This window comes from Bubalus kerabau, chromosome 17, assembly GCF_029407905.1.
Source record: "Bubalus kerabau isolate K-KA32 ecotype Philippines breed swamp buffalo chromosome 17, PCC_UOA_SB_1v2, whole genome shotgun sequence".
Lineage (NCBI taxonomy): Eukaryota > Metazoa > Chordata > Mammalia > Artiodactyla > Bovidae > Bubalus > Bubalus kerabau.
The window spans coordinates 69,020,231-69,042,660 of record NC_073640.1 but is presented as its reverse complement, the minus strand read 5'-3'; the positions used below and the strand labels follow the sequence as shown (position 1 = coordinate 69,042,660).

General features: G+C 43.6%; 3 protein-coding genes across 3 annotated transcripts; all 3 read right to left on the bottom strand.

The window, feature by feature from the left end:
* Nucleotides 1–2,186: 2,186 nt before the first annotated feature.
* Nucleotides 2,187–3,161, bottom strand: LOC129630769 (olfactory receptor 5-like). The gene has a single exon (XM_055551258.1). The coding sequence runs from the start codon at nt 3,159–3,161 to the stop codon at nt 2,187–2,189; it is 975 nt and encodes a 324-aa protein (XP_055407233.1).
* Nucleotides 3,162–15,202: 12,041 nt separating this feature from the next.
* On the bottom strand, nt 15,203–16,141 carry LOC129632264 (olfactory receptor 5-like). Its single transcript, XM_055553776.1, has one exon. The coding sequence runs from the start codon at nt 16,139–16,141 to the stop codon at nt 15,203–15,205; it is 939 nt and encodes a 312-aa protein (XP_055409751.1).
* Nucleotides 16,142–21,010: 4,869 nt separating this feature from the next.
* LOC129632266 (olfactory receptor 5-like) lies at nt 21,011–21,949 on the bottom strand. The gene has a single exon (XM_055553778.1). The coding sequence runs from the start codon at nt 21,947–21,949 to the stop codon at nt 21,011–21,013; it is 939 nt and encodes a 312-aa protein (XP_055409753.1).
* Nucleotides 21,950–22,430: the final 481 nt, after the last annotated feature.

Below are 22,430 nucleotides of genomic sequence, written 5' to 3'. Positions count from 1 at the left end.
TGCACAAACAGTCTAGAATGGGTGACAGTGTAGGTCAACTTTTCAAACATGTTTTCTTTAATGGCTGCACCAGGTCTTGGCTGCAGCATGTGGGACCTAGTTCCCTGACCAGGGTTTGCACCTACATTGGGAACATTGAGTATTATCCACTGGACCACCAGAGAAGGCCCTGTAATAGGTCAGTTTCACCCATATCTTTCCCTTTCTTCTCCAGGATAAATTCCCAAAGTAGAATTAATGAATGCAAGGCCATGCAGACTCTCAAGACTTTTTGTTATTTATTAGTAAACTGCCCTTCTAAAACACACCGACATTAACTCTCACAAACCGCACAAGAATATGGTCAGTTCTCTTGAGGCTCTGTCAGCATGAATTTTTATTACTTAAAATAAAAATAAAAATATGCTAATATGATGAGTAGGTCATTCTACAGAAGTTCATTCTTGGAATTTCTGTTATGCTTATTTTTTTCGATTATAAAGGTAATCCTAGAAAATTGCAAAATATTCAAATGTATAAGATAGAAAATACAAGTCCTCTGAGGCCTCTCACCTAAAAACACGGCTAATAACTGATATACACCTTTTCGGATCCCTTTCTAGATATCCTCTAAGACCCTGTGTGAGTATTCAGTTGTGTGTGACTCTTGCAACCCTGTGGACTGTAGCCCACCAGGCTCCTCTGTCCATGGGATTTCCCAGGCAAGAAAACTGGAGTGGGTTTCCAGTTCCTTCTGCAAGGGATCTTCCCAATCCAGGGATTGAACCCCCGTCTCCTGTGCCTTCTGCATTGGTAGGCAGGTTCTTTACCACTGAGGCACTTGGAAAGCCCTATTTCTAGGCATTATTGTTTTGTTCAGCTAAGTTGTATCTGACTCTGTGACCCCAGGGACTGCAGCACGCCAGGCCTCCCTGTCCTTCACCATGTCCCAGAGTTTGCTCAAACTCATGTCCACTGAGTCAGTGATGCTATTCAGCCATCTCACCCTCTGCCACCCGCTTCTCCTCCTGCCTTCACTCTTTCCCCACATCAGGGTCTTTTCCAGTGAGTCCACACTTCACATCAGGTGGCCAAAGTATTGGAGCTTCAGCTTCAGCATCAGTCCTTCCAATGAATATTCAGGACTGATTTCCTTTAGGATGGACTGGTTTGATCTCCTTGCAGTCCAAGGGACTCTCAAGAGTCTTCTCCAACACCACAGTTCAAAAGCATCAATTCTTTCGCACTCAGCCTTCTTTATGGTCCAACTTTCTAGGCAAATATTAACTTAACTAACTACTACAATTAGTCTATTTATTATTATTGTTTTACAAATCTTTGACATACTTTTATATTGCTTCTTTCATGTTTAACTCAACAACATACCATCTCCCCATGACAGTATCTGGTTTAATCTCTTTAATGAATGCATGTGATTTCACACTGTATATATAACATAATGGGCTTCCATGATAGCTCAGCTGGTAAAGAATCTGCCTGCAATGCAGAAGACCCCGGTTTGATTCCTGGGTCAGAAAGATCCTCTGGAGAAGGGATAGGCTACCCACTCCAGTATTCATGGGCTTTCCTGGGGGCTCAAATGGTAAAGAATCCACCTGCAATGTGGGAGACCTGGGTTCGATCCCTAGATTGGGAAGATCCCCTGGAGGCACGGCAACCTGCCCCAGTATTACTGTCTGAAGAAGTCCCATGGACAGAGGAGCCTGGCAGGCTACAGTCCATGGGATCACAAAGAGTTGGACATGAATGAGCGACTAAGCACGGCACAGCACAGCATATAACGTAACATTTAAATAATTTCATGTTGGTGGGCATTTGCATTATTTGCAAAAATTTTCAATAAAATAATGTTTATTCCAAATTTCACAATGTAACAATAAAAACTTGTACTTAAGTTTAAATATTACATAATCTTTTTTCAGTGGGCAAGGAGTAAATTTCCATTTCTTGGATTACTGGAGAGGACGCACATTTGGGGGGTAGGTTATCAGCCACCTACGTATTTCCTTCAAGAATCTGCTTGTTCATGACAATTTTCATTTTGTTTTTCTCTCGAGTCTTCATATGTTTCTCCCTTATTTAAAGAATCCTTTGTATGCTATATTGCAAATACTTTCCTCTGGGTTTCTATTTGGCTTTGGAAGTTGCATGTGTGTGTGTCTGTTTTGGCCGCGAAAGTTTTAAAGTCAGGAGCGGGAGATGTCAGTTCTCGCTGAGGAGCCCTTGCGGGGGTGGAGGGCTCTCCGCAGGGCCGCGTGGACCTCCCTGTTCCTCAGGCAGTAGACCACCGGGCTGCAGGCGGGCGTGAGCACCGTGTAGATGACCGACAGCAGCTTGTGGAGGTCAGTGGACTTGACGCGGCTGGGGCAGGAATACATGAAGAGGGCCACCGAGTAGAAGATGCCCACCACCACCAGGTGGGAGGCGCAGGTGGAGAAGGCCTTGCACCGGGCGGCGGCCGAAGGCATGCGGAGCACCGTCACCCCGATGGCCGAGTAGGAGGCCAGGGCGACCAGCAGCGTCCCACAGAAGGTGACGATGGCCAAGAGGAAGTCCACCAGCTCGGTCAGGGCCACGTGGGTGCAGGACAGGTTGAGCAGCGGGGAGATGTCACAGAAGAAGTGGTTGAGGACATTGGGGCCACAGTAGGACAGGCTGGCGATGCACGCTGTCTTGGCCACCGAGACCAGCAGCCCACCAAGCCACGAAGTCCCGGCCAAGCCCAGGCAGACCTGGGGCCGCATGAGCAGCGGGTAGTGCAGCGGGCGGCAGATGGCCGCGTAGCGGTCACAGGCCATGGAGGCCAGGAGGGTACACTTGGTGCTAATGAGGGAGACAAATAAAAAAAGCTGAATCAGGCAGGCTGGGAAGGGCACATGGTAGGGTCCCGTCCACAGCCCCGCGAGCAGGCTGGGCATGGTCACTGACACGTAGCACATCTCCAGGCAGCTGAGGTTGCCCAGGAAGAAGTACATGGGCTTGTGGAGCTCGGTGTGGCTGCAGACGAGGAAGACGATGAGGGCGTTCTCCAGGAGGGTGAGCAGGTAGAGGGGCAGGAAGACGGCAAACACCACGACCCTCACGCCTTGCCTGGCAGACAGACCCAGCAGGATAAACTCTTGCACTCCGGACACATTGCCCAAGTACAGAGCCCTCTCCATCTAAGTAAGGAAGAAACAGGCTCTTAGAGGCCATAATCCATCAGAAATAAATTGGCCAGCAAGGAAGAGCATATGCAGTTAGGGGCTGTTGAGACAAAGCTGCTTTGCTTTGCCTGACCGTTGTCAGGAGCACAGCAAGGAGCAATTGGGAAGTTGCAAAACTGCAAACAGGAAGCTTAACACTGTACTTGCTACATCTGTAATCATAGACAAGACACTCATCCTGAATGAGCCTGTATTATGGCATCTGTAAAGTGGAGGTCAAAGCTATGGGACCCACAAAATCTTTGGTCCTTATGGATATTAAACATGAAAATAGGTGAGAAAGTGCTTTTTAAAGCAAGGCACAATTATTCCTTTACATTTGATGACCTTAAGTGGTGTTTTCTGGATTGGATTTCTTTCTTTTTGTTTTGAAAAATGTGCCGGAACCCCAGAAGTTGTCTGCACTGTTTTCAGTAAAGGAAGACTCGCAATTCCTTAATGTGAGACACTTCCTTCTCTAATCTGGGTTGGATTTCTAGAGGAAATTTGCCACTGTTTATTAGAGAGAAGGCCCAGCAGTAATGGTTTCTTTTTTAAAAAAAGGACCCATGAGATGGACTTCCCTGGTGGGTGAGTGGTTAATACGCCTGCTGATGCAGGCGGGTTTGATCCCTGGTCTGGGAAGATTCCACACGCCCCCAGGCACCTAAGCCCACGGGCTGCAACGGCTGAAGCCTGCGTGCCCCAGAGCATGTGCGCTGCAACACGAGAAACCACCGCAATGAGAAGCCCGTGCCTGCAACTAGAGCGTGGCTCGCCACGACTAGAGAAAAGCCCGCAGAGCAACAAAGACTCAGGGCAGCCAAACATGAATTAAAAAAAAAAAAAACAATGATAAGTTTTTTCCCTGAATACTTCTAAAGATGATCCCTTCCAGAAAGAGAGTGTCTTTTTTTCTAAGGAAAGAAACTAAATACGTATGCTGAGAATCGCTTAGGCACTCCTACACTGTGTGGCATTTCTTTGAACACATGGAGATCAATGGACTTTCATGACCTTTCAAAAACAGGCATTATTCTACCAATTCATGTACATAACTGAAACTCATAGGCAGTAAGTAACTTGCACAAGAGGATGGAGTTATAGAAATAACGGATCTTTGCCTCTACCATTAATATTAGGAATCCACTTGGAGTTTTAGGTGACTGAGATATAGAGACGGTGTTATTTGGACTCATTTCTGACTTATCACTTTTCATATGTTTGAAAAAAGTGTGAAAGTGTTAGTCACTCAGTTGTGTCTGACTCTTTGCTGCTGCATGGACTGCAGCCCGCCAGCCTCCTCTGTCAATGGAATTTTCCAGGCAAGAATACTGGAGTGGGTGCCATTCCCTCTGCCAGGGGATTTTCCTGACCCAGGAATCGAACCCAGGTCTCCTGCATTGCAGGCGGATTCTTTACCATCTGAGCCACCAGGGAAGCCCTATTCTATGTATTCAGGAGCAAATATTTATTAAGTGTATACTATACATGAGGTGCATGAAATCAACCAGCGAGTGTGTTCAAATTCTCATTCTAGGCAGTGAGGAATAGAGGAGGCCGACAGAAGACAAATACAGAATTTCAGCAGGTCAGTGCTAAGAAGAAAGCAAAGCAGTATGGTCTGCAAGGTCTGAAGGAGGTTATTTTAGGACAGGCAGTCGGAGAAAACTTCTTTGAGGTGGGTAGAGACGTTTGAGCTTGTTTTTGACTAATGGGAAAGGATGAGTGAGCACTGAGCTGGCAGAAGAGTATTCTAAGCGGAACGAGAAAAGGCAATTGCCAAAAACTTAAGTCAGGAAGGAGTTTAGTGTCTTCAAGGAAAAAAAGAAAAGCCAGTGTAGCTGAAAGATAGAGAAGTAAGAGGAAGGGGAGGAAATCAGATTTCTTCCATCTATATGAGCAAAACCTACTTCTCTGTAGCTTCATCTCTCCCCAACACTTTCTAAGCAACTCGTAGCGTTCCCATGTCTGTGTTAAACGCTCCCAGTGAGGAACTTCCCTGGGGGTCCAGCGGTTAAGGCATCTCCTTCCAATGCAAGGGAAGTGGGTTCGATCACTGGCCAGGGAGGTAAGATCCCACACGCCTCACAGCCAAAAAAAAAAACCTGAAACAGAAGCAGTATTGTGACACATTCCATAAAGGCTTTAAAATGGTTCCCATCAAAAAAAAAAAAAAAAAAAAAAAAACCTTTAAAAAATTCCCAGTGAAAATTGTTTCTGAGGTAATCAGAATAGTAGACTGGAATAAAACCCCGAAACACACCAAACATACCTATAAACTTGATTGATGACATAACTTTATTGCAGATAAGTGAGGAAAAGGATGTACTTGGCAAGAAATGGCTCTCAAACAATTAGTGTACCCATGGAAACTCAACTGACGCTGTGTGACAGCCTAGAGGGGTGGGATGGGCTGGGAGGAAGGTTCGGGAGGAAGGAGGCATGCGTGTACCCATGGCTGATGGGTGCTGGTGAGCAGCAGAAACCAACGCAGCACTGTAAGCAATTCACCTTCAATTAAAATAAACACATGTTTTTAAAAAAAGAAAAATAAAGAGATGGGAACCCTGCATCACACAACACACGTAGAAAATCAGTTTCAGGTGAGCTAAAAAGCACACATGTGAAGTGCGAGCCTGTGAGATCTTAGAAGACAATGCAGAAGCTTGCCTTTATGACATTGTGTGTTAGTCACTCAGTTGTGTCCAACTCTTTGCGACCCCATGAACTGTAACCCACCAGGCTGCTCTGTCCATGGGATTCTCCAGGCAAGAATGCTGGGTGGGTTGCCGTTCCCTTCTCCAGGGGATCTTCCCGACCCAGGGATCGAACCCGCGTCTCCTACATCGCAGGTAAAGTCTTTACCGTTTGAGCTACAAGGAGATCTCTTTTATGACACTAGGGGTTTAGACTACAATAAGAAGACAGGAAAAAAACTCACACTTTAAAATTTTTAAAATTAGCAGCATTGAAAAATTCTGAACACCACAGATTATTAGAGGAAAATTCACATGCTGGAAAAAACATACTTGCAGTATACGTAAGTGAGAAGGATATGCCAGCTCACTCCAGTGTTCTTGCCTGGAGAATCCCATGGACAGAGAAGCCTGGTGGGCTACAGTCCATGGGTTGCAAAAAGTTGGACACGACTGAGTGACTGATACCTTCACCTTCATGTGTAAGTTAGGAGGGATCCTTGTGTAGAATATACAGAGAAATTAGTCAGTTAATATGCAAAAAAGTTTTTTAGCAGAAAATTGGGCAAAAGTTCTGAATGTATACCTCACCAAAAAAATTAGTCACTCAAAACCTGATTAGGAACCAAAGAAACAGAAATTAAAACCAAAATTAGGTACCACTTCATACCTGTGGAATCGGGAAAACTATAAACTTCTGAAAATATTAAGATTAACAGTGAAAACTTTTATACACTGCCTCTGGGAGTCTGAATTGCTTTGATAACTTCAGAAAACAATTTGTCATTATTAAGTAAATGTTAAGACATGACTATGCCCCAGAAATTGTTTCCAAGCATATATATATTTCCAGAGTAATGTTCATAGCAACACAATTTTACTAGCAAAAAAGAGAATGTAAACATTCCAAGTATCCAATAATAGAATTGAAAAGTGAATTGTGATCTCTTTCTATAAAGGAGGGCATGCGTGCTAAGTCACTTCAGTTGTGTCCGACTGTTTGCGACCCCGTGGACTGTACCCTGCCAGGCTCCTCTGTCCATGGGATTTTCCAGGCAAGGACAGTGGAGTGGGTTGCCATGCCGTCCTCCAGGGGATCTTCCCGGCGCAGGGCTCTTATGCCTCTTGCATTGGCAGGCAAGCTCTTTACCACTAGCGTCACCTGGGAAGCCCCTATAAAGGAGCGGGATGTTAGATGTGCTTCTGATTCACTGAGTACAAGGGACTCACTGCTTTGTTATTTTTATACTGTACTCCTGGGTTGCATATTTTCTTTTGCATCTACTCACTATTTATACAAAAGTCATGCATAAAAAAGACCTTCTACATGTGTTAAAATTCATGTAACTATACACCAAAATATCAGTTTTATGTATGTTAATTTTGTATTGGAGCATAATGGCTTTACAATGTTGTGTTAGTTTCTGCTGTGCAACAGTGTGAATCAGTCATAAGTGTACACGTATCCCTCCCTCCTGAGCCTCCCTCCCCCACCCCCGTCCCACCCACCTCCCTGTTATACAGCGACGTCCGCCAGCTACCTATTTTACAGCGCCTTCAGGGCTCCTCTCTCAGTTCCTTCCACCCTCTCCTTGCCCGGCTATGTCCACAAATCTGCTCTCTATGTCTGTGTCTCTGTTGCTGCCTGCAGATAGGTTCATCAGCCATCTTTCTAGATTCCATATATATGCCTTAATATACGATATTTGTCTTTCTAATTTTGACTAACAGTAAGGTTCTTAATCTCTCCAAGCCTGATTTACCTATTGCTACTGCTGTTCAGTTGCTCAGTCGTGTCCGACTCTTTTGACCCCATGGACTGTAGCCCGCCAGGCTCCTCTGTCCATGGATTTCTCAAACAAGAATACTGGAGTGGGTTGCCATTCCCTTCTCCAGGGGAGCTTCCCGACCCAGGAACTGAACCCAGGTCTCCTGCATTGCAGGTGGATTCTTTACCACTGAGCCACCTGGGAAGCCCCCAACTTACCTATTACTTAGGATAATAATACTTGCATCAGGAATAAAAAAGATACTGTGTGATGACAGCTTTCATTTATTACCTATCTCTGCATGAAGGAATTTAGGTGCAGCATAATCTAGTGTTTTTACCATGGCCCACAATAAGAAATACATTTCATATTGTGCAACTCAAGTCAAAGTCACAAACCCAGACAGAGAGAAAGGGAGGGAAATTTAACAAAAAACACTTACCTTTACTCTGAGTCCTGTAAAGATTTTCTCTTGTGATTTTATTGCGAGTGTCAACCTAATACACGTACTTTATGAGCCTCAGTAAATGTACTGTTGTTCAGGTTAACAAAGGGCTTTGGAATTAGAATCTGGGTGTAGCCTGGGCTCTCTCTGACTTAAGCTCTCTCTGACAAAAGCTCTGAGCCTCATGTCTTTATCTTCAGTACGGGATAATAACCCTGACTCCTTCAGGTTGCTGTGAGGATTAAGTCCAAAATAGTCTCCAAGGCACCCAGCCAGTGTCTTGCGCCCCAAAGAAATCTTATTAAGAGGAAAGACTTTTTTCTGGTAGCAGGCTACCCTCCATGGGATCTCAAAGAGTTGGACACAACTTGGCCGCTGTTGTTGCTGTTGTTATTGTTGTTCAGTCACGAGGTCGTGTCCCACTCTTTGTGACCCCCTGGACTGTAGCCCCCCAGGCTCCTTGGTCCATGGGACTTCCTAGGCAAGGATGCTGGAGTGGGTTGCCATTTCTTTCTCCAGGGGATCTTCCCAACCCTGGGATCCAACCCACGTCTCCTGCACTCGCAGGCAGATTCTTTACCTCTGAGCCACCTGGGAAGCCTCTATGCCTTTGACTCCCTGCCAAGTAGGTCTACTATCCATCCTGGAAGGAAGGGTGCATATTTGGAGGAAGTACTACCAATTTATTGTTTTTTTATTATTTTAATTTTCCCCTTTTGTGCAATCAAATAAAATAGAAGTAGTGTGTTCATAATTCTAGCAGAGCATTTTTTCATGAGTAGTAAGACCATCAGTCCACATTATGCTGCAGTCGATAAGCAGGAATTGCTTTTATTAGAGGATAATTGCTTTACAGTGTGGCGGTGGTCTTGCAGGACATCACCCAGAAGCAGTCACAATTTTGTGTATATATATATATCCTCTCCCTCTTAAGCCTCTCTACTGCCCAAGAAATATTTTTGACAGGACTTCCCTGGTCCAGTGACTAAGACTCCAAGCTTCCAACAAAGGGGGCAGGGGTTTGTTCCCCAGTTGGGGAACTAACATGCATTGCAGCCAAGAAAACCCAAATCATAAAACAGAAGCGATATTGCATCAGATTCAATAAACACTTTAAAATGGTCCACATTAAAAAAATCTTTAAATAAATATTTGTATAGTTTCCAGTTGTTGCTGGTACAAACACTGTGGTCTGAAGAAGTCATACACAAGCAAATGTATGCTCTGGACTCAATTTATTTTTTTACTTTAAAAATTATTTATTTTAATTGGAGGCTAATTACTTACCTCCAGTGGTTTTGCCATACATTGACATGAACCAGCCACGGGTGTACATGTGTCCCCCATCCTGAACCCCCCTCCCACCTCCTTCCCTATCTCATCCCTCAGGGTCATCCCAGTACACCAGCCCTGAGCACCCTGTCTCATGCATTGAACTTGGTGATCTATTTCAAATATGGTAATATACATGTTTCAATGCTATTCTCTCAAATCATCCCACCCTTGCCTTCTCCCAGAGTCCAAAAGTCTGTTCTTTACATCTATGTCTCTTTTGCTATCTGGCATATAGGGTCATCAACGCCATCTTTCTAAATTCTATATATATGTGTTAATATACTGTATTGGTGTTTTTATTTCTGACTTACTTCACTCTGTATAATAGGCTCCAGTTTCATCCACCTCATTAGAACTGATTCAAATACATTCTTTTTAATGGCCGAGTAATACTCCATTGTGTATATGTACCACAGTTTTCTCATCCATTCATCTGCTGATGGACATCTAGGTTGCTTCCATGTCCTGGCTATTATAAACAGTGCTGCGATGAACATTGGGGTACACGTGTCTCTTTCCCTTCTGGTTTCCTCAGTGTGTATGCCCAGTAGTGGGATTGCTGGATCATAAGGCAGTTCTATTTCCAGTTTTTTAAGGAATCTCCACACTGTTCTCCATAGTGGCTGTACTAGTTTGCATTCCCACCAACAGTGTAAGAGGGTTCCATTTTCTCCACACCCTCTCCAGCATTTATTGCTTGTAGACTCTTTGATAGCAGACATTCTGACCAGCGTGACATGGTACCTCATTGTGGTTTTAATTTGCATTTCTCTGATAATGAGTGATGTTGAGCACCTTTTCATGTGTTTGTTAGCCATCTGTATGTCTTCCTTGGAGAAATGTCTGTTTGTTTCTTTGGCCCATTTTTTGATTGGGTCATTTATTTTTCTGGAATTGAGCTGCATGAGCTGCTTGTATATTTTTGAGATTAATTCTTTGTCAGTTGCTTTGTTTGCTATTATTTTCTCCCATTCTGAAGGCTGTCTTTTCACCTTGATTATAGTTTCCTTTGTTGTGCAAAAGCTTTTAAGTTTAAGTAGGTCCCATGTATTTTTGCTTTTATTTCCATTACTCTGGGAGGTGGGCATAGAGGATCCTGCTGTGATTTATGTCGGAGAGTGTTTTGCCTGTGTTTTCCTCTAGGAGTTTTACAGTTTCTTGTCTTACATTTAGATATTTAATCCATTTTGAATTTATTTTTGTGTATTATGTTAGAAAGAGTTCTAGTTTCATTCTTTCACAAGTGGTTGACCACTTTTCCCAGCACCACTTGTTAAAGAGATTGTCTTTTCTCCATTGTATATTCTCACCTCCTTTGTCAAAGATAAGGTGTCCATAGGTGCATGGATTTATCTCTGGGCTTTCTATTTTGTTCCATTGATCTATATTTCTGTCTTTGTGCCAGTACCATACTGTCTTGATGATTGTAGCTTTGTAGTATAGTCTGAAGTCAGGCAGGTTGATTCCTCCAGTTCCATTCTTCTTTCTCAAGATTACTTTGGCTATTCAAGGTTTTTTGTATTTCCACACAAATTGTGAAATTATTTGTTATAGTTCTCTGAAAAATACCATTGGTGGCTTGATAGGGAGTGCATTGAATCTATAGATTGCTTGGGGTAGTATACTCATTTTCACTATATTGAGTCTTCTGATTCATGAACATGGTATATTTCTCCATCTATTTCTGTCATCTTTGATTTCTTTCACCAGTGTTTTACAGTTTTCTATATATAGGTCTTTTGTTTTTTCAGGTAGATTTATTCCTAAGTATTTTATACTTTTTGTCACAATGGTGAATGGAATTGTTTCCTTAATTTCTCTGTTTTCTCATTGTTAGTGTATAGGAATGCAAGGGATTTCTGTGTATTAATTTTATATCCTGCAAGTTTACTATATTCATTGATTAGCTCCAGTACTTGTCTGGTGGAGTCTTTAGGGTTTTCTATGTAGAGGATCATGTCATCTGCAAACAGTGAGTTTTACTTCTTCTTTTCCAATCTGGATTCCTTTTATTTCCTTTTCTTCTCTGATTGCTGTGGCTAAAACTTCCAAAACTATGTTGAATAGTAGTGGTGAGAGTGGGCACCCTTGTGTTGTTCCTGACTTTAGGGGAAATGCTTTCAGTTTTTCACCATTGAGGAAAATGTTTGCTGTGGGTTTATCATATATGGCTTTTATTATGTTGAGGTATGTTCCTTCTATGCCTGCTTTCTGAAGGGTTTTTTTTTTTTTAATCATAAATGGATGTTGAATTTTGTCAAAGGCTTTCTCTGCATCTATTGAGATAATCATATGGTTTTTATCTTTCAATTTCTTAATGTTGTGTATCACATTGATTGATTTGTGAATATTGAAGAATCCTTGCATCCCTGGGATAAAGCCCACTTAGTCATGATGTATGATCTTTTTAATATGTTGTTGGATTCTGTTTGCTAGAATTTTGTTAAGGATTTTTGCATCTATGTTCATCAGTGATATTGGCCTATAGTTTTCCCTTTTTGTGGCATCTTTGTCTGGTTTTGGTATTAGGGTGTTGGTGGCCTCATAGAATGAGTTTGGAAGTTTAGCTTCCTCTGCAATTTTCTGGAAGAGTTTGAGTAGGATAGGTGTTAGCTCTTCTCTAAATTTTTGGTAGAATTCACCTGTGAAGCCATCTGGTCCTGGGCTTTTGTTTGTTGGAAAATTTTTTATTACAGTTTCAATTTCCATGCTCATCATGGGTCTGTTAAGATTTTCTATTTCTTTCTGGTTAAGTTTTGGAAGGTTATACTTTTGTAAGAATTCGTCCATTTCTTCCAAGTTTTCCATTTTATTGGCATATAGTTGCTGATAGTAGTCTCTTATGATCCTTTGTATTTCTGTGTTGTCTGTTATGATTTCTCCATTTTCATTCCTAATTTTGTTGATTTGAGTCTTCTCCTTTTTTCTTGATGAGTCTGCCTAATGGTTTGTCTATTTTATTTATCTTCTCAAAGAACCAGCTTTTAGTTTTGTTGCTTTTTGCTATAGTTTCCTTTGTTTCTTTTCATTTATTTCTGCCCTAATTTTTATGACTTCTTTCCTTCTACTAACCCTGGGGTTCTTCGTTTCTTCTTTTTGTAGTTGCTTTAGGTGTAAAGTTAGGTTATTTATTTTATTTTTCTCTTATTTCATGAGGTAAGCTTGTATTGCTATAAACCTTCCCCTTAGCACTGCTTTTACTGAATCCCATAGGTTTTGGGTTGTTGTGTTTTCATTTTCATTTGTTTCTATGCATATTTTTATTTCATTTTTTATTTCTTCTGTGATTTGTTGGTTATTCAGAAGCATGTTGTTTAGCCTCCATATGTTTGCATTTTTAATAATCTTTTTCCTGTAACTGACATCTAATCTTACCACATTGTGACCAGAAAAGATGCTTGAAGTGATTTCAACTTTTTTTAATTTACCAAGGTTTTAAATTTTTATTTATTAATTTTAATTGGAGGCTAATTAAAATATTGTAGTGGTTTTTGGCCTATATTGACATGAGTCAGCCAGCCATGGGTGTACATGTGTCCCCCATCCTGAACCCCCCTCCCACCTCCCTCCTCATCCCATACCTCAGGGTCATCCCAGTGCACCAGCCCTGAGCACCCTGTCTCATGCATCGAACCTGCATATTTCACATATGGTAATATACATGTTTCAATGCTATTCTCTCAAATAATCCCACCCTCGCCTTCTCCCACAGAGTCCAAAAGTCTGTTCTTTACATCTATGTCTCTTCTGCTGTCTCGTATATAGGGTCACCATTACCATCTTTCTAAATTCCATATATATGCATTAATGTACTGTATTGGTGTTTTTGTTTCTGACTTACTTCACTCTGTATAATAGGCTCCAGTTTCACCCACCTCATTAGAACTGATTCAAATGCATTCTTTTTAATAGCTGAGTAATATTCCATTGTGTATATGTACCACAGCTTTCTCATCCATTCATCTGCCGATGGACATCTAGGTTGCTTCCATGTCTGGACTCCATTTATACGAAATTCTAGCACAGGTAAGAACTAATTGATGATTAAAAAAAAAAGCCAAAGTGATTACCTCTGACAGAACTAACAGAAAAGGGGCACAAGGGAACTTTGGGGGCAAAAAATACCCTTTATATTGATGGAGGTGGTGATATACACATTTGTCAAAAAAAATATTGACTTGAACATTTAATATTTGTGCATATCACTGTACATAAATTTTATATACAGACAGCTGAAAACAAATATTAAGCACTAGTTAATAGAGTTGATTTTCAAAGAGGTATAGGTTAGAAGTCAGTTAATTCCTCTGCTCCAAACTGCAAAATAATATCCTTGTTCTTAGGAAATAAACACTAAAGCGTATATGAGTAAAAAGGCACAATGTCTCTAAACCACGTTCAAATCATTTTGAAAGAAATAAATGGAGGTGATGGGGAGAAAAGGGGGGTAAGCAAATGGAGGAATATACAGTTTGTGATAGCACCACGTCAAATATATTAGAGTGTTAAGCACCCTTGCAACTTTTCTGTAAGTCTGAAATTATATCAAAATAATGGTCAACAAACAACGAATGAAACTAACAAAACCCATAGTTGTTTGTCATGACTTTTATTTAGCACGTGTATCTCAGTCATATTTGCCCATCAAACATAAAAATCTATCACTTGGGACTCCCTGGTAGTCCAGAGGTTAAGACTCTGTCTTCCAATGCAGTGGCCACAGGTTGGATCGCTGGTGAGGGGACTAAGGTCCCACCTACTGCAGAGTGTGGTCAAAAAAAATTTTTGAGAGAATATTAAAAATCTGTTTCTATTCATTTTATGGCCCAGTGTTCACTTCAGATGAATGTAGTATAATGTATTTTATCCATTCACTTTTGATGGACACTTAGGTTGTTTCTGTTTTTTTATTACAAAGATGTAAAGAATATCATTGTATGTATTATCTATTTCTACATGTCGGAACATACAGAAAGATTGGGGAGATATTTGTCAGTTTTCTAGGAATAAACTGATGGGGTTGTTAAGCCTGCATTTCTCCCTTTACTAGTAAATTTAAGCATCTAGTCATGTGAGTTGCCAGTCAATTACAGCTCATCTTTGATGACCTGCTTTCTTGTGGACATTGCTCACTTTTCAAAGGGTAATTCAGAGTTTGCTATTGATTGCTATAATAATCAATCAATAGCAATCAGTATACATTGAAAACTATATATTGATTGCTAATGTCTACTAGGTGGGAAATCTATTTCTCCAGCATTTTACTTGCCTTTGATATTATGGCATTTGGAATCATGGAACATTTAAAACACGTTGTTGTTCAGTCCCTAGATTTGTTGGATTCTCTGAGACCTCATGGACTATAGCCCCCGGGTTCCTCTATCCTCCACTATCTTCCAGAGCTTGCTCAAATTCATGTACATTGAGTGGGTGATGCTAGCTATCCATCTCATCCTCTGGAGCCCCCTTCTCCTTTTGCCTGCAATCTTTCCCAGCATCAGGGTCTTTTCCAGTGAGTCCACACTTCGCATCAGATAGCCAAAATATTGAAGCTTCAGCATCAGTCCTTCCAATGAATATTCAGGATTGATTTCCTTTAGGATGGACTGGTTGGATCTCCTTGCAGTCCAAGGGACTCTCAGATGATATCACTCTAAGGGCAGAAAGTGAGGAGTAACTAAAGAGCCTCTTGATGAGGGTGATAGAGGAGAGTGAAAAAGTTGCCTTCATTCAGGATATGAGGAGGGGTCTAACTTCCTAAGGCCAGGATCAAGTCCATCGGAGAGTTCTGAGCAGGGCTGCGTGGACCTCCCTGTTCCGCAGGCAGTAGATGACTGGATTGCACATGGGCGTGGCCACCGTGTAGATGACTGACAGCACTTTGTTGAGGTCCATGGATCTGATGCGGCTGGGGCGGCAGTAGATGAAGAGGGCTGCCGAGTAGAAGATGCCCACCACCACCAGGTGGGAGGTGCAGGTGGAGAAGGCCTTGTGCCGGGCGGCGGCCGAAGGCATGCGGAGCACCGTCACCCCGATGGCCGAGTAGGAGGCCAGGGAGACCAGCAGCGTCCCACAGAAGATGACGATGGCCGAGAGGAAGTCCACCAGCTCAGTCAGGGCCACGTGGGTGCAGGACAGGTTGAGCAGTGGGGAGATGTCACAGAAGAATTGGTTGAGGACATTGGGGCCGCAGTAGGACAGGCTGGCAATGCACGCTGTCTTGACCACCGAGACCAGCAGCCCACCAAGCCACGAAGTCCCGGCCAAGCCCAGGCAGACCTGGGGCCGCATGAGCAGCGGGTAGTGCAGTGGGCGGCAGATGGCCACGTAGCGGTCATAGGCCATGGAGGCCAGGAGGGTGCACTCTGTGCAGATGAGGGAGATGAAGAAGAAGAGTTGGGTCATGCAGGCTGTGAAGGGCACGTGGTAGGGTCCCGTCCACAGCCCCACGAGCAGGCTGGGCATGGTCACTGACACGTAGCACATCTCCAGGCAGCTGAGGTTGCCCAGGAAGAAGTACATGGGCTTGTGGAGCTCGGTGTGGCTGCAGACGAGGAAGACGATGAGGGCGTTCTCCAGGAGGGTCAGCAGGTAGAGGGTCAGGAAGACGGCAAACAGGATTTCCCTTGTTTCTGGGCTCGTAGACAAGCCCAGCAAGATGAATTCCTGGACCCTCGTCATGTTGCCCAATTCCAGGGACCTCTCCATCTGCAGAGAGACAAAGTTTGTGGACATTCTGTTTTCTGCTTTCTGCAGAGGCACAGTAGTTAAAAAAAAAAAAAAAGATACACATATTAGGAAGACGTTCACAATGTGTGGGTGCCCTAGTGAACTGGCCACCCAACTTCTCTTGGAAACTGACTGTTACAGAGAAAGACACTTTAGATCCATGAAAGCAGACATCTTGGGTACTCTGCTTGTTCTTTGTGGCGACTCTAGGTCCTAACACAAACTATGCCAACTGAAAATTGGAAAAATAACATTTGCCTCCAGTTGCTTGCATGCTAAGTCACTTCAGTCCTGACTGACTCTTTGCTACCCTATGGACTGTAGCACACCAGACTCCTCTGTCCTTGGGATTCTCCAGGAAGGAATAAATACTGGAGTGGGTTGCCATTTCCTTCTCCAGGGGATCTTCCTGACCCAAGGATCAAACTCATATCTCCTGCGTTGGTAGGCGGATTCTTTACCACTGAGCCACCAGGGAAGCCCACACAGGAATTTAGGAGTATTCTAAATAAAAATCCAAGACAGTCAGTTCCCTCTTTCTGTAAAAATATTCCTCTGCCTTTAATGTGATTTTATTTTCTAGATTATATGACTCTCACTTACAGTGTTCAAGAAGGACAAAGGGGCAGCTTCCTCTCGGAATCACAGAGGGATTCCCACAAAAATGAATTGGCTTTTCAGCAGAAGGTGGAAAATGTTAAGTTCTGTATTCAATCAGTGTGATCATATACAGACATGTGCGCCATTTCCCCACCGTTATACTTAAGGCAGTTGAGGCTCACAGAGCAGACTGTTGATATAAACCGGGGCACACAGTCTAATCATGGAAACATCTGTAATTCCACTGAGCCCTGACTACAAGCAAGTAAACTGCCAGAAACCATAGCTGTATTCTTGGTTCTGAAAGGTTGCCGCTGAGAGCTGTGTGTTATGCCAGGATTCGTGACTTCTGGAGGAGAGGATTGCGATCTGGGGTCAGAGATGAGGCTTGACTACTTGGAGATTTTTGTGTGGCAAAGTTTTATTGAAGTATAACAGACAAAGGGAAAGCTTCTGAAATAGACACCAGAAAGGGACAGAAGGCGTGCCCGCTTGCTCGTTTTTAACAAGGCATTTATGTCTGTTAGCAAGCTTCTAATCAGGTAAAAGAAACACCTCAAGGCTGAGGGCGTCTCACCAGGCCCCTCTCCCACAATATGCATTTTTGAGATGGAATGGCACGAGGTGTGTCATCCCTGGCCATAAAACAATTGATGTGAGTACTGGTTTGTTGACCTATTATCAGCCCAAGGTTTGAGAAAAGAAAAAAAATAGTAGTCTTAGGCAGAACCAGTTTCATCAGCACAAAAGGGGAAAAAACATCTGCCACTTGCAGTTTATTTCCTCCTGCTGCTTGGGGACCTCTGGCCTTCCTACCTGTTACCCTCTCAGTTCTATGCCAAAATGCATGTGTGGGACCCAGACAGGTCAATGCGTTGCCCCAAGACCACACAGCCGGGAAGTGACGGCACCAGGGTCAGTCACAGCTGAGACGGACTTTGGTGCTGAGTCACTTTATGTCAAACTGTCAGCCAGTCATTTAATCTTTTATTCCCCGATGGCTCATGGGTAAGGAATCTGCCTGCCAATGCGGAAGACACAGGAGATGCTGGTTCTATCCCTGGGTCAGGAAGATCCCCTGGAGAAGGGAATGGCAACACTCTCCAGCATTCTTGCTTGGAGAATCCCATGGACAGAGAAGCCTGGCGGGCTACAGTCCAAAGGGCTGCGAAGAGTCAGACACCACAGGGTGACTCAGCACACACACATGGCAAAACGGACAATCAGTTACGCAGTGAAAATCACTGCAGCAAAAACGCTTGGGGGCAAAGATGTCCACAGCCAAGACGCTTCAGAAAAATCGCTGGACACACTTTAAACCAGGCTTAGAGAACACGAAGAACAGAAAGAGATGAGGATGGATAGTTGGCCAAGGACTGGTCCACGTGAAGCCTTGGCAGTGTAAGAGTTTTGCAGTCATTTGCCACAATGAACAATGCAGCAAAGATCGGAGTGTTTCTGAAGTCTCTCCTTTAACATAGCATTCCAGGCACTGTGCTAGGAATTTTTCATGTTTTTTTATTCTTTTGCCTCAGAGAACCTGTAAGAACTGCTCTCATTATCTTATTTTTCAAGGGGGATCACTGAACTTCAAGAAGTAAAAGTGACTTGCCTAAAGTCATATGACCAGCAAGGGAAAAGGAAAAAAACTATATTATTTGTAATCCGTGCACTCTATCCACGCGTCCTGGTTATTGTAAACATTTAATGCTCATATTCCAGTTGGCACACAGGTTATAATGGTAGATGTAGTAGCCAACATAATTACTATATATTAAGCTCTTTCTATGTGCCAGGCAGCGGGCTCAGTGCTTCTCAGAGCCTAGGTGACAAAAATTCTAATTTATTGGGTACTGAAATTTGCAATCATTTGCTTCACTTAATTTGTTCTAACAACTTAAGACTGAAATAACATCACCAACTCAATGGACATGAGTTTGAGCAAACTCCAGGAGATAATGAAGGACAGGGAGCAGTCCATGGGATCACAAAGAGTTGGACACGACTTAGCGACTGAACAACAATGACATCACTGAGAACTTTTAAACAGTGACTGAAAGTTAATCCATTAGCTTCCTTTCCCATATCTGTAACATAGAGGTAATTTTTCTTCCCTTAGAATTAATCAATTCCATATAATAGTAGCTACTGTATACCTGATCTCTTGGGATGGTAGAACACGGTGGTTGAAAACCACTTCAGAGCCAGACAGACGTGACTTTGAGGCTATCTCTCCCTTACTAGCTGGATTTTCTTCAAGAAGCCACTTGACCTACTTGCCCAGAGAAGTCCTGTCTGGTAGAACATGTCCATGCACTCTATGGAGACAGGTATAAAGTTTTAGAGTTGGTACGAGGTATGCTTTGGGTGTTCTATAAAGGAACACGTCTTTCCATGGTTCCTTGTCCGCATCCATAAGGAGTTTGTTCCCTCACCTGATGGCTTAAAGACAGCAGGTACAGATCACTTCTTGCTGATGCTGTACCCGAAGGTGGCTCTGGTGTTCAGGCAGGTTGGGCTCATGCCCAGAGGAGGAGATGCCAATGAACAGAGGAATGACCTTTCAGTCCAGCTTGGAAGGATTTGCTCCTGGTCTTGAGTGAGGCACCCACCCCAACCAACCATCCACCCTCATTTCTCTCCACTGTTCTGGCTGCTCTGACTTGCTAAGGTGACTGCCCTCACAGTGAGAAGGAGGCGGGCTTGCTGGCGCTCTTGACCTCAGAGACTTCCCCAATCTCTGTGGATTTGGAGAAGAGGAATCTTTTTTTTTTTTTTTAATAACTTTTCAGAGGCTTAAGGGGAGGAGAGGACTTCCCAGGTGACGCTGGTGGTAAAGAAGCCACCTGCTAGCACAGGAGATGTAAGAGACTCAGGTTAGATCCCTGGGTCGGGAAGATCCCCTCAAGGAGGGCATGGCAACCCTCTCCAGTATTCTTGCCTGGAGAATCCCATGGACAGAGGAAGCTGGGGGACTGCAGTCCACGGAATCGCAGGGGCAGGCATGACTGAAGAGACTTAGCGTGCACACACAAGAGGAGAGTCAGCCTCAGACCCACCCTTAGTTGAGGCCATTGCGCATTCACAGATCCCTTCCCAAATGCCTGGATCCTGGAGTATAGAGATGGGTGACAGGGGCTTCCCTGGCCGTCCAGTGGTTAAGACTCCCCCATCCAATGCAGGGAGCATGCGTTCCATTCCTCCTCTGGAAGCTAAGGCCCCTCATGCCATGGGATGCAGCCAAAAATTAAAAAAAAAAAAGATGAATGAGAAACTGCTCCTGCCTTCATTGAATCAATCCTAGGGTGCACATTAGCATGGAAACACACGTTCACAACTTGCTTTGAGAAGCACCAAGGCATCTGAACAGCAGAGAAAATGGTCTTCTGTTTCAATATACACTTGTAAACTTAAAAGTTAATTTTAAAAAATACAAAAGTATTTCATACTACATTTATTTTATTTTTAACTTAACATATATATATGAACCAAATATCCATGTCAAAACATACAAATTGATTTCTTTTTAACAGTCTAATGCTTATCTTACAATGAATATACTATTTTTAATCTATGCACTGTATGGACATGTAGGCTGTTTCCTATTATTTTTCTTTATAAGCAAAGATCCAATGAATGTCCTTGTACATATCTATTTCTACTTGTGGGGACATATGGACACATTTAGGAAATAAATATTTGTCAATATTCCCTTAATAAAACTGATGAGATGGTTAGATTTACTTTCCTGGCTTACTCATAAAGTGAAGCATCTTGTCAGGAGGGTCACCAGCCCTTATCAGTCATCTTTGATAATCTGCTTTCTCATAGACAATGTTCACATTTCTCTTGGGTAGCTACAATTTTGTCATGGATTGCTTCAAACTCGTATATATATTAAGGTTTCCTGGATAGCCTTAATATATATTAACAGTATAGAATCTGCCTGTAATGCAGGAGACCTGGATTCAATCCCTCGGTCACGAAGCTCCCCTGGAGAAACAAATAGCAACCCATTCCAGTATGAGCATTCCATGGACAGAGGAGCCTGAGGGGCTACACTCCATGGGGTCACAAAGAGTCGGACATGACTGAGCAGCTAACACTTTCACTTTCTTTGTGAGAAATAATGAGAAGTGAGAAATGTATTCCTTCAGTATGTAACTTTTTTTTCAGTATCCCAGAAGTGTTTCAAGGCATGAGAAAATGTAAATTAGGAGGGATGCTGTTAATGTCCCAAGGCCAGGATCAAGTCCAGCGGAGAGTTCTGAGCAGGGCTGCGTGGACCTCCCTGTTCCGCAGGCAGTAGATGACTGGATTGCACATGGGCGTGGCCACCGTGTAGATGACCGACAGCACCTTGTTGAGGTCCATGGATCTGATGCGGCTGGGGCGGCAGTAGATGAAGAGGGCTGCCGAGTAGAAGATGCCCACCACCACTAGGTGGGAGGCACAGGTGGAGAAGGCCTTGCGCCGGGCGGCGGCCGAAGGCATGCGGAACACCGTCACCCCGATGGCCGAGTAGGAGGCCAGGGAGACCAGCAGCGTCCCACAGAAGATGACGATGGCCGAGAGGAAGTCCACCAGCTCGGTCAGGGCCACATGGGTGCAGGACAGGTTGAGCAGTGGGGAGACATCACAGAAAAATTGGTTGAGGACATTGGGGCCACAGTAGGACAGGCTGGCAATGCATGTTGTCTTGGCCACCGAGACCAGCAGCCCACCAAGCCATGAAGTCCCAGCCAAGCCCAGGCAGACCTGGGGCCGCATGAGCAGTGGGTAGTGCAGTGGGTGGCAGATGGCCACGTAGCGGTCATAGGCCATGGAGGCCAGGAGGGTACACTCTGTGCAGATGAGGACGATGAAGAAGAAGAGTTGGGTCATGCAGGCTGTGAAGGGCACATGGTAGGGTCCTATCCAAAGCCCCACGAGCAGGCTGGGCATGGTCACTGACACGTAGCACATCTCCAGGCAGCTGAGGTTGCCCAGGAAGAAGTACATGGGCTTGTGGAGCTCGGTGTGGCTGCAGACGAGGAAGACGATGAGGGCGTTCTCCAGGAGGGTCAGCAGGTAGAGGGTCAGGAAGACGGCAAACAGGACTTCCCTTGTTTCTGGGCTCGTAGACAAGCCCAGCAAGATGAATTCCTGGACCCTCGTCATGTTGCCCAACTCCAGGGATATCTCCATCTGTGGAGAGACAAAGTTTATTGACATCCTGATTCCTGCAAAGACACATAGTATACAATATTGGGAATATGTTCACAGTGTATTGGGAATTCAGACACTGGCAAACCCAAATTCTCTTGGAAATGGGCTGTTATGAAGAGAGATGCTGTAGATTTGTGAGCCAGAAAGCAGGCATAGAAGGAACATACCTCAACATAATAAAAGCCATATATGATAAACCCACAGCAAACATTATCCTCAATGGTGAAAAACTGAAAGCATTTCCCCTAAAGTCAGGAACAACACAAGGGTGCCCATTCTCATCACTACTATTCAACACAGTTTTGGAAGTTTTAGCCACAGCAATCAGAGAAGAAAAAGAAATAAAAGGAATCCAGATTGGAAAAGAAGAAGTAAAATCCTCATTGTTTGCAGATGACATGATACTCTGCATAGAAAACCCTAAAGACACCACCAGAAAAGTACTGGAGCTAATCAATGA

Coding starts and splice junctions, on each gene's coding strand:
- LOC129630769 (XM_055551258.1), bottom strand. CDS start 3,161: ATGGAGAGGGCTCTGTACTTGGGCAATGTGTCCGGAGTGCAAGAGTTT.
- LOC129632266 (XM_055553778.1), bottom strand. CDS start 21,949: ATGGAGATATCCCTGGAGTTGGGCAACATGACGAGGGTCCAGGAATTC.
- LOC129632264 (XM_055553776.1), bottom strand. CDS start 16,141: ATGGAGAGGTCCCTGGAATTGGGCAACATGACGAGGGTCCAGGAATTC.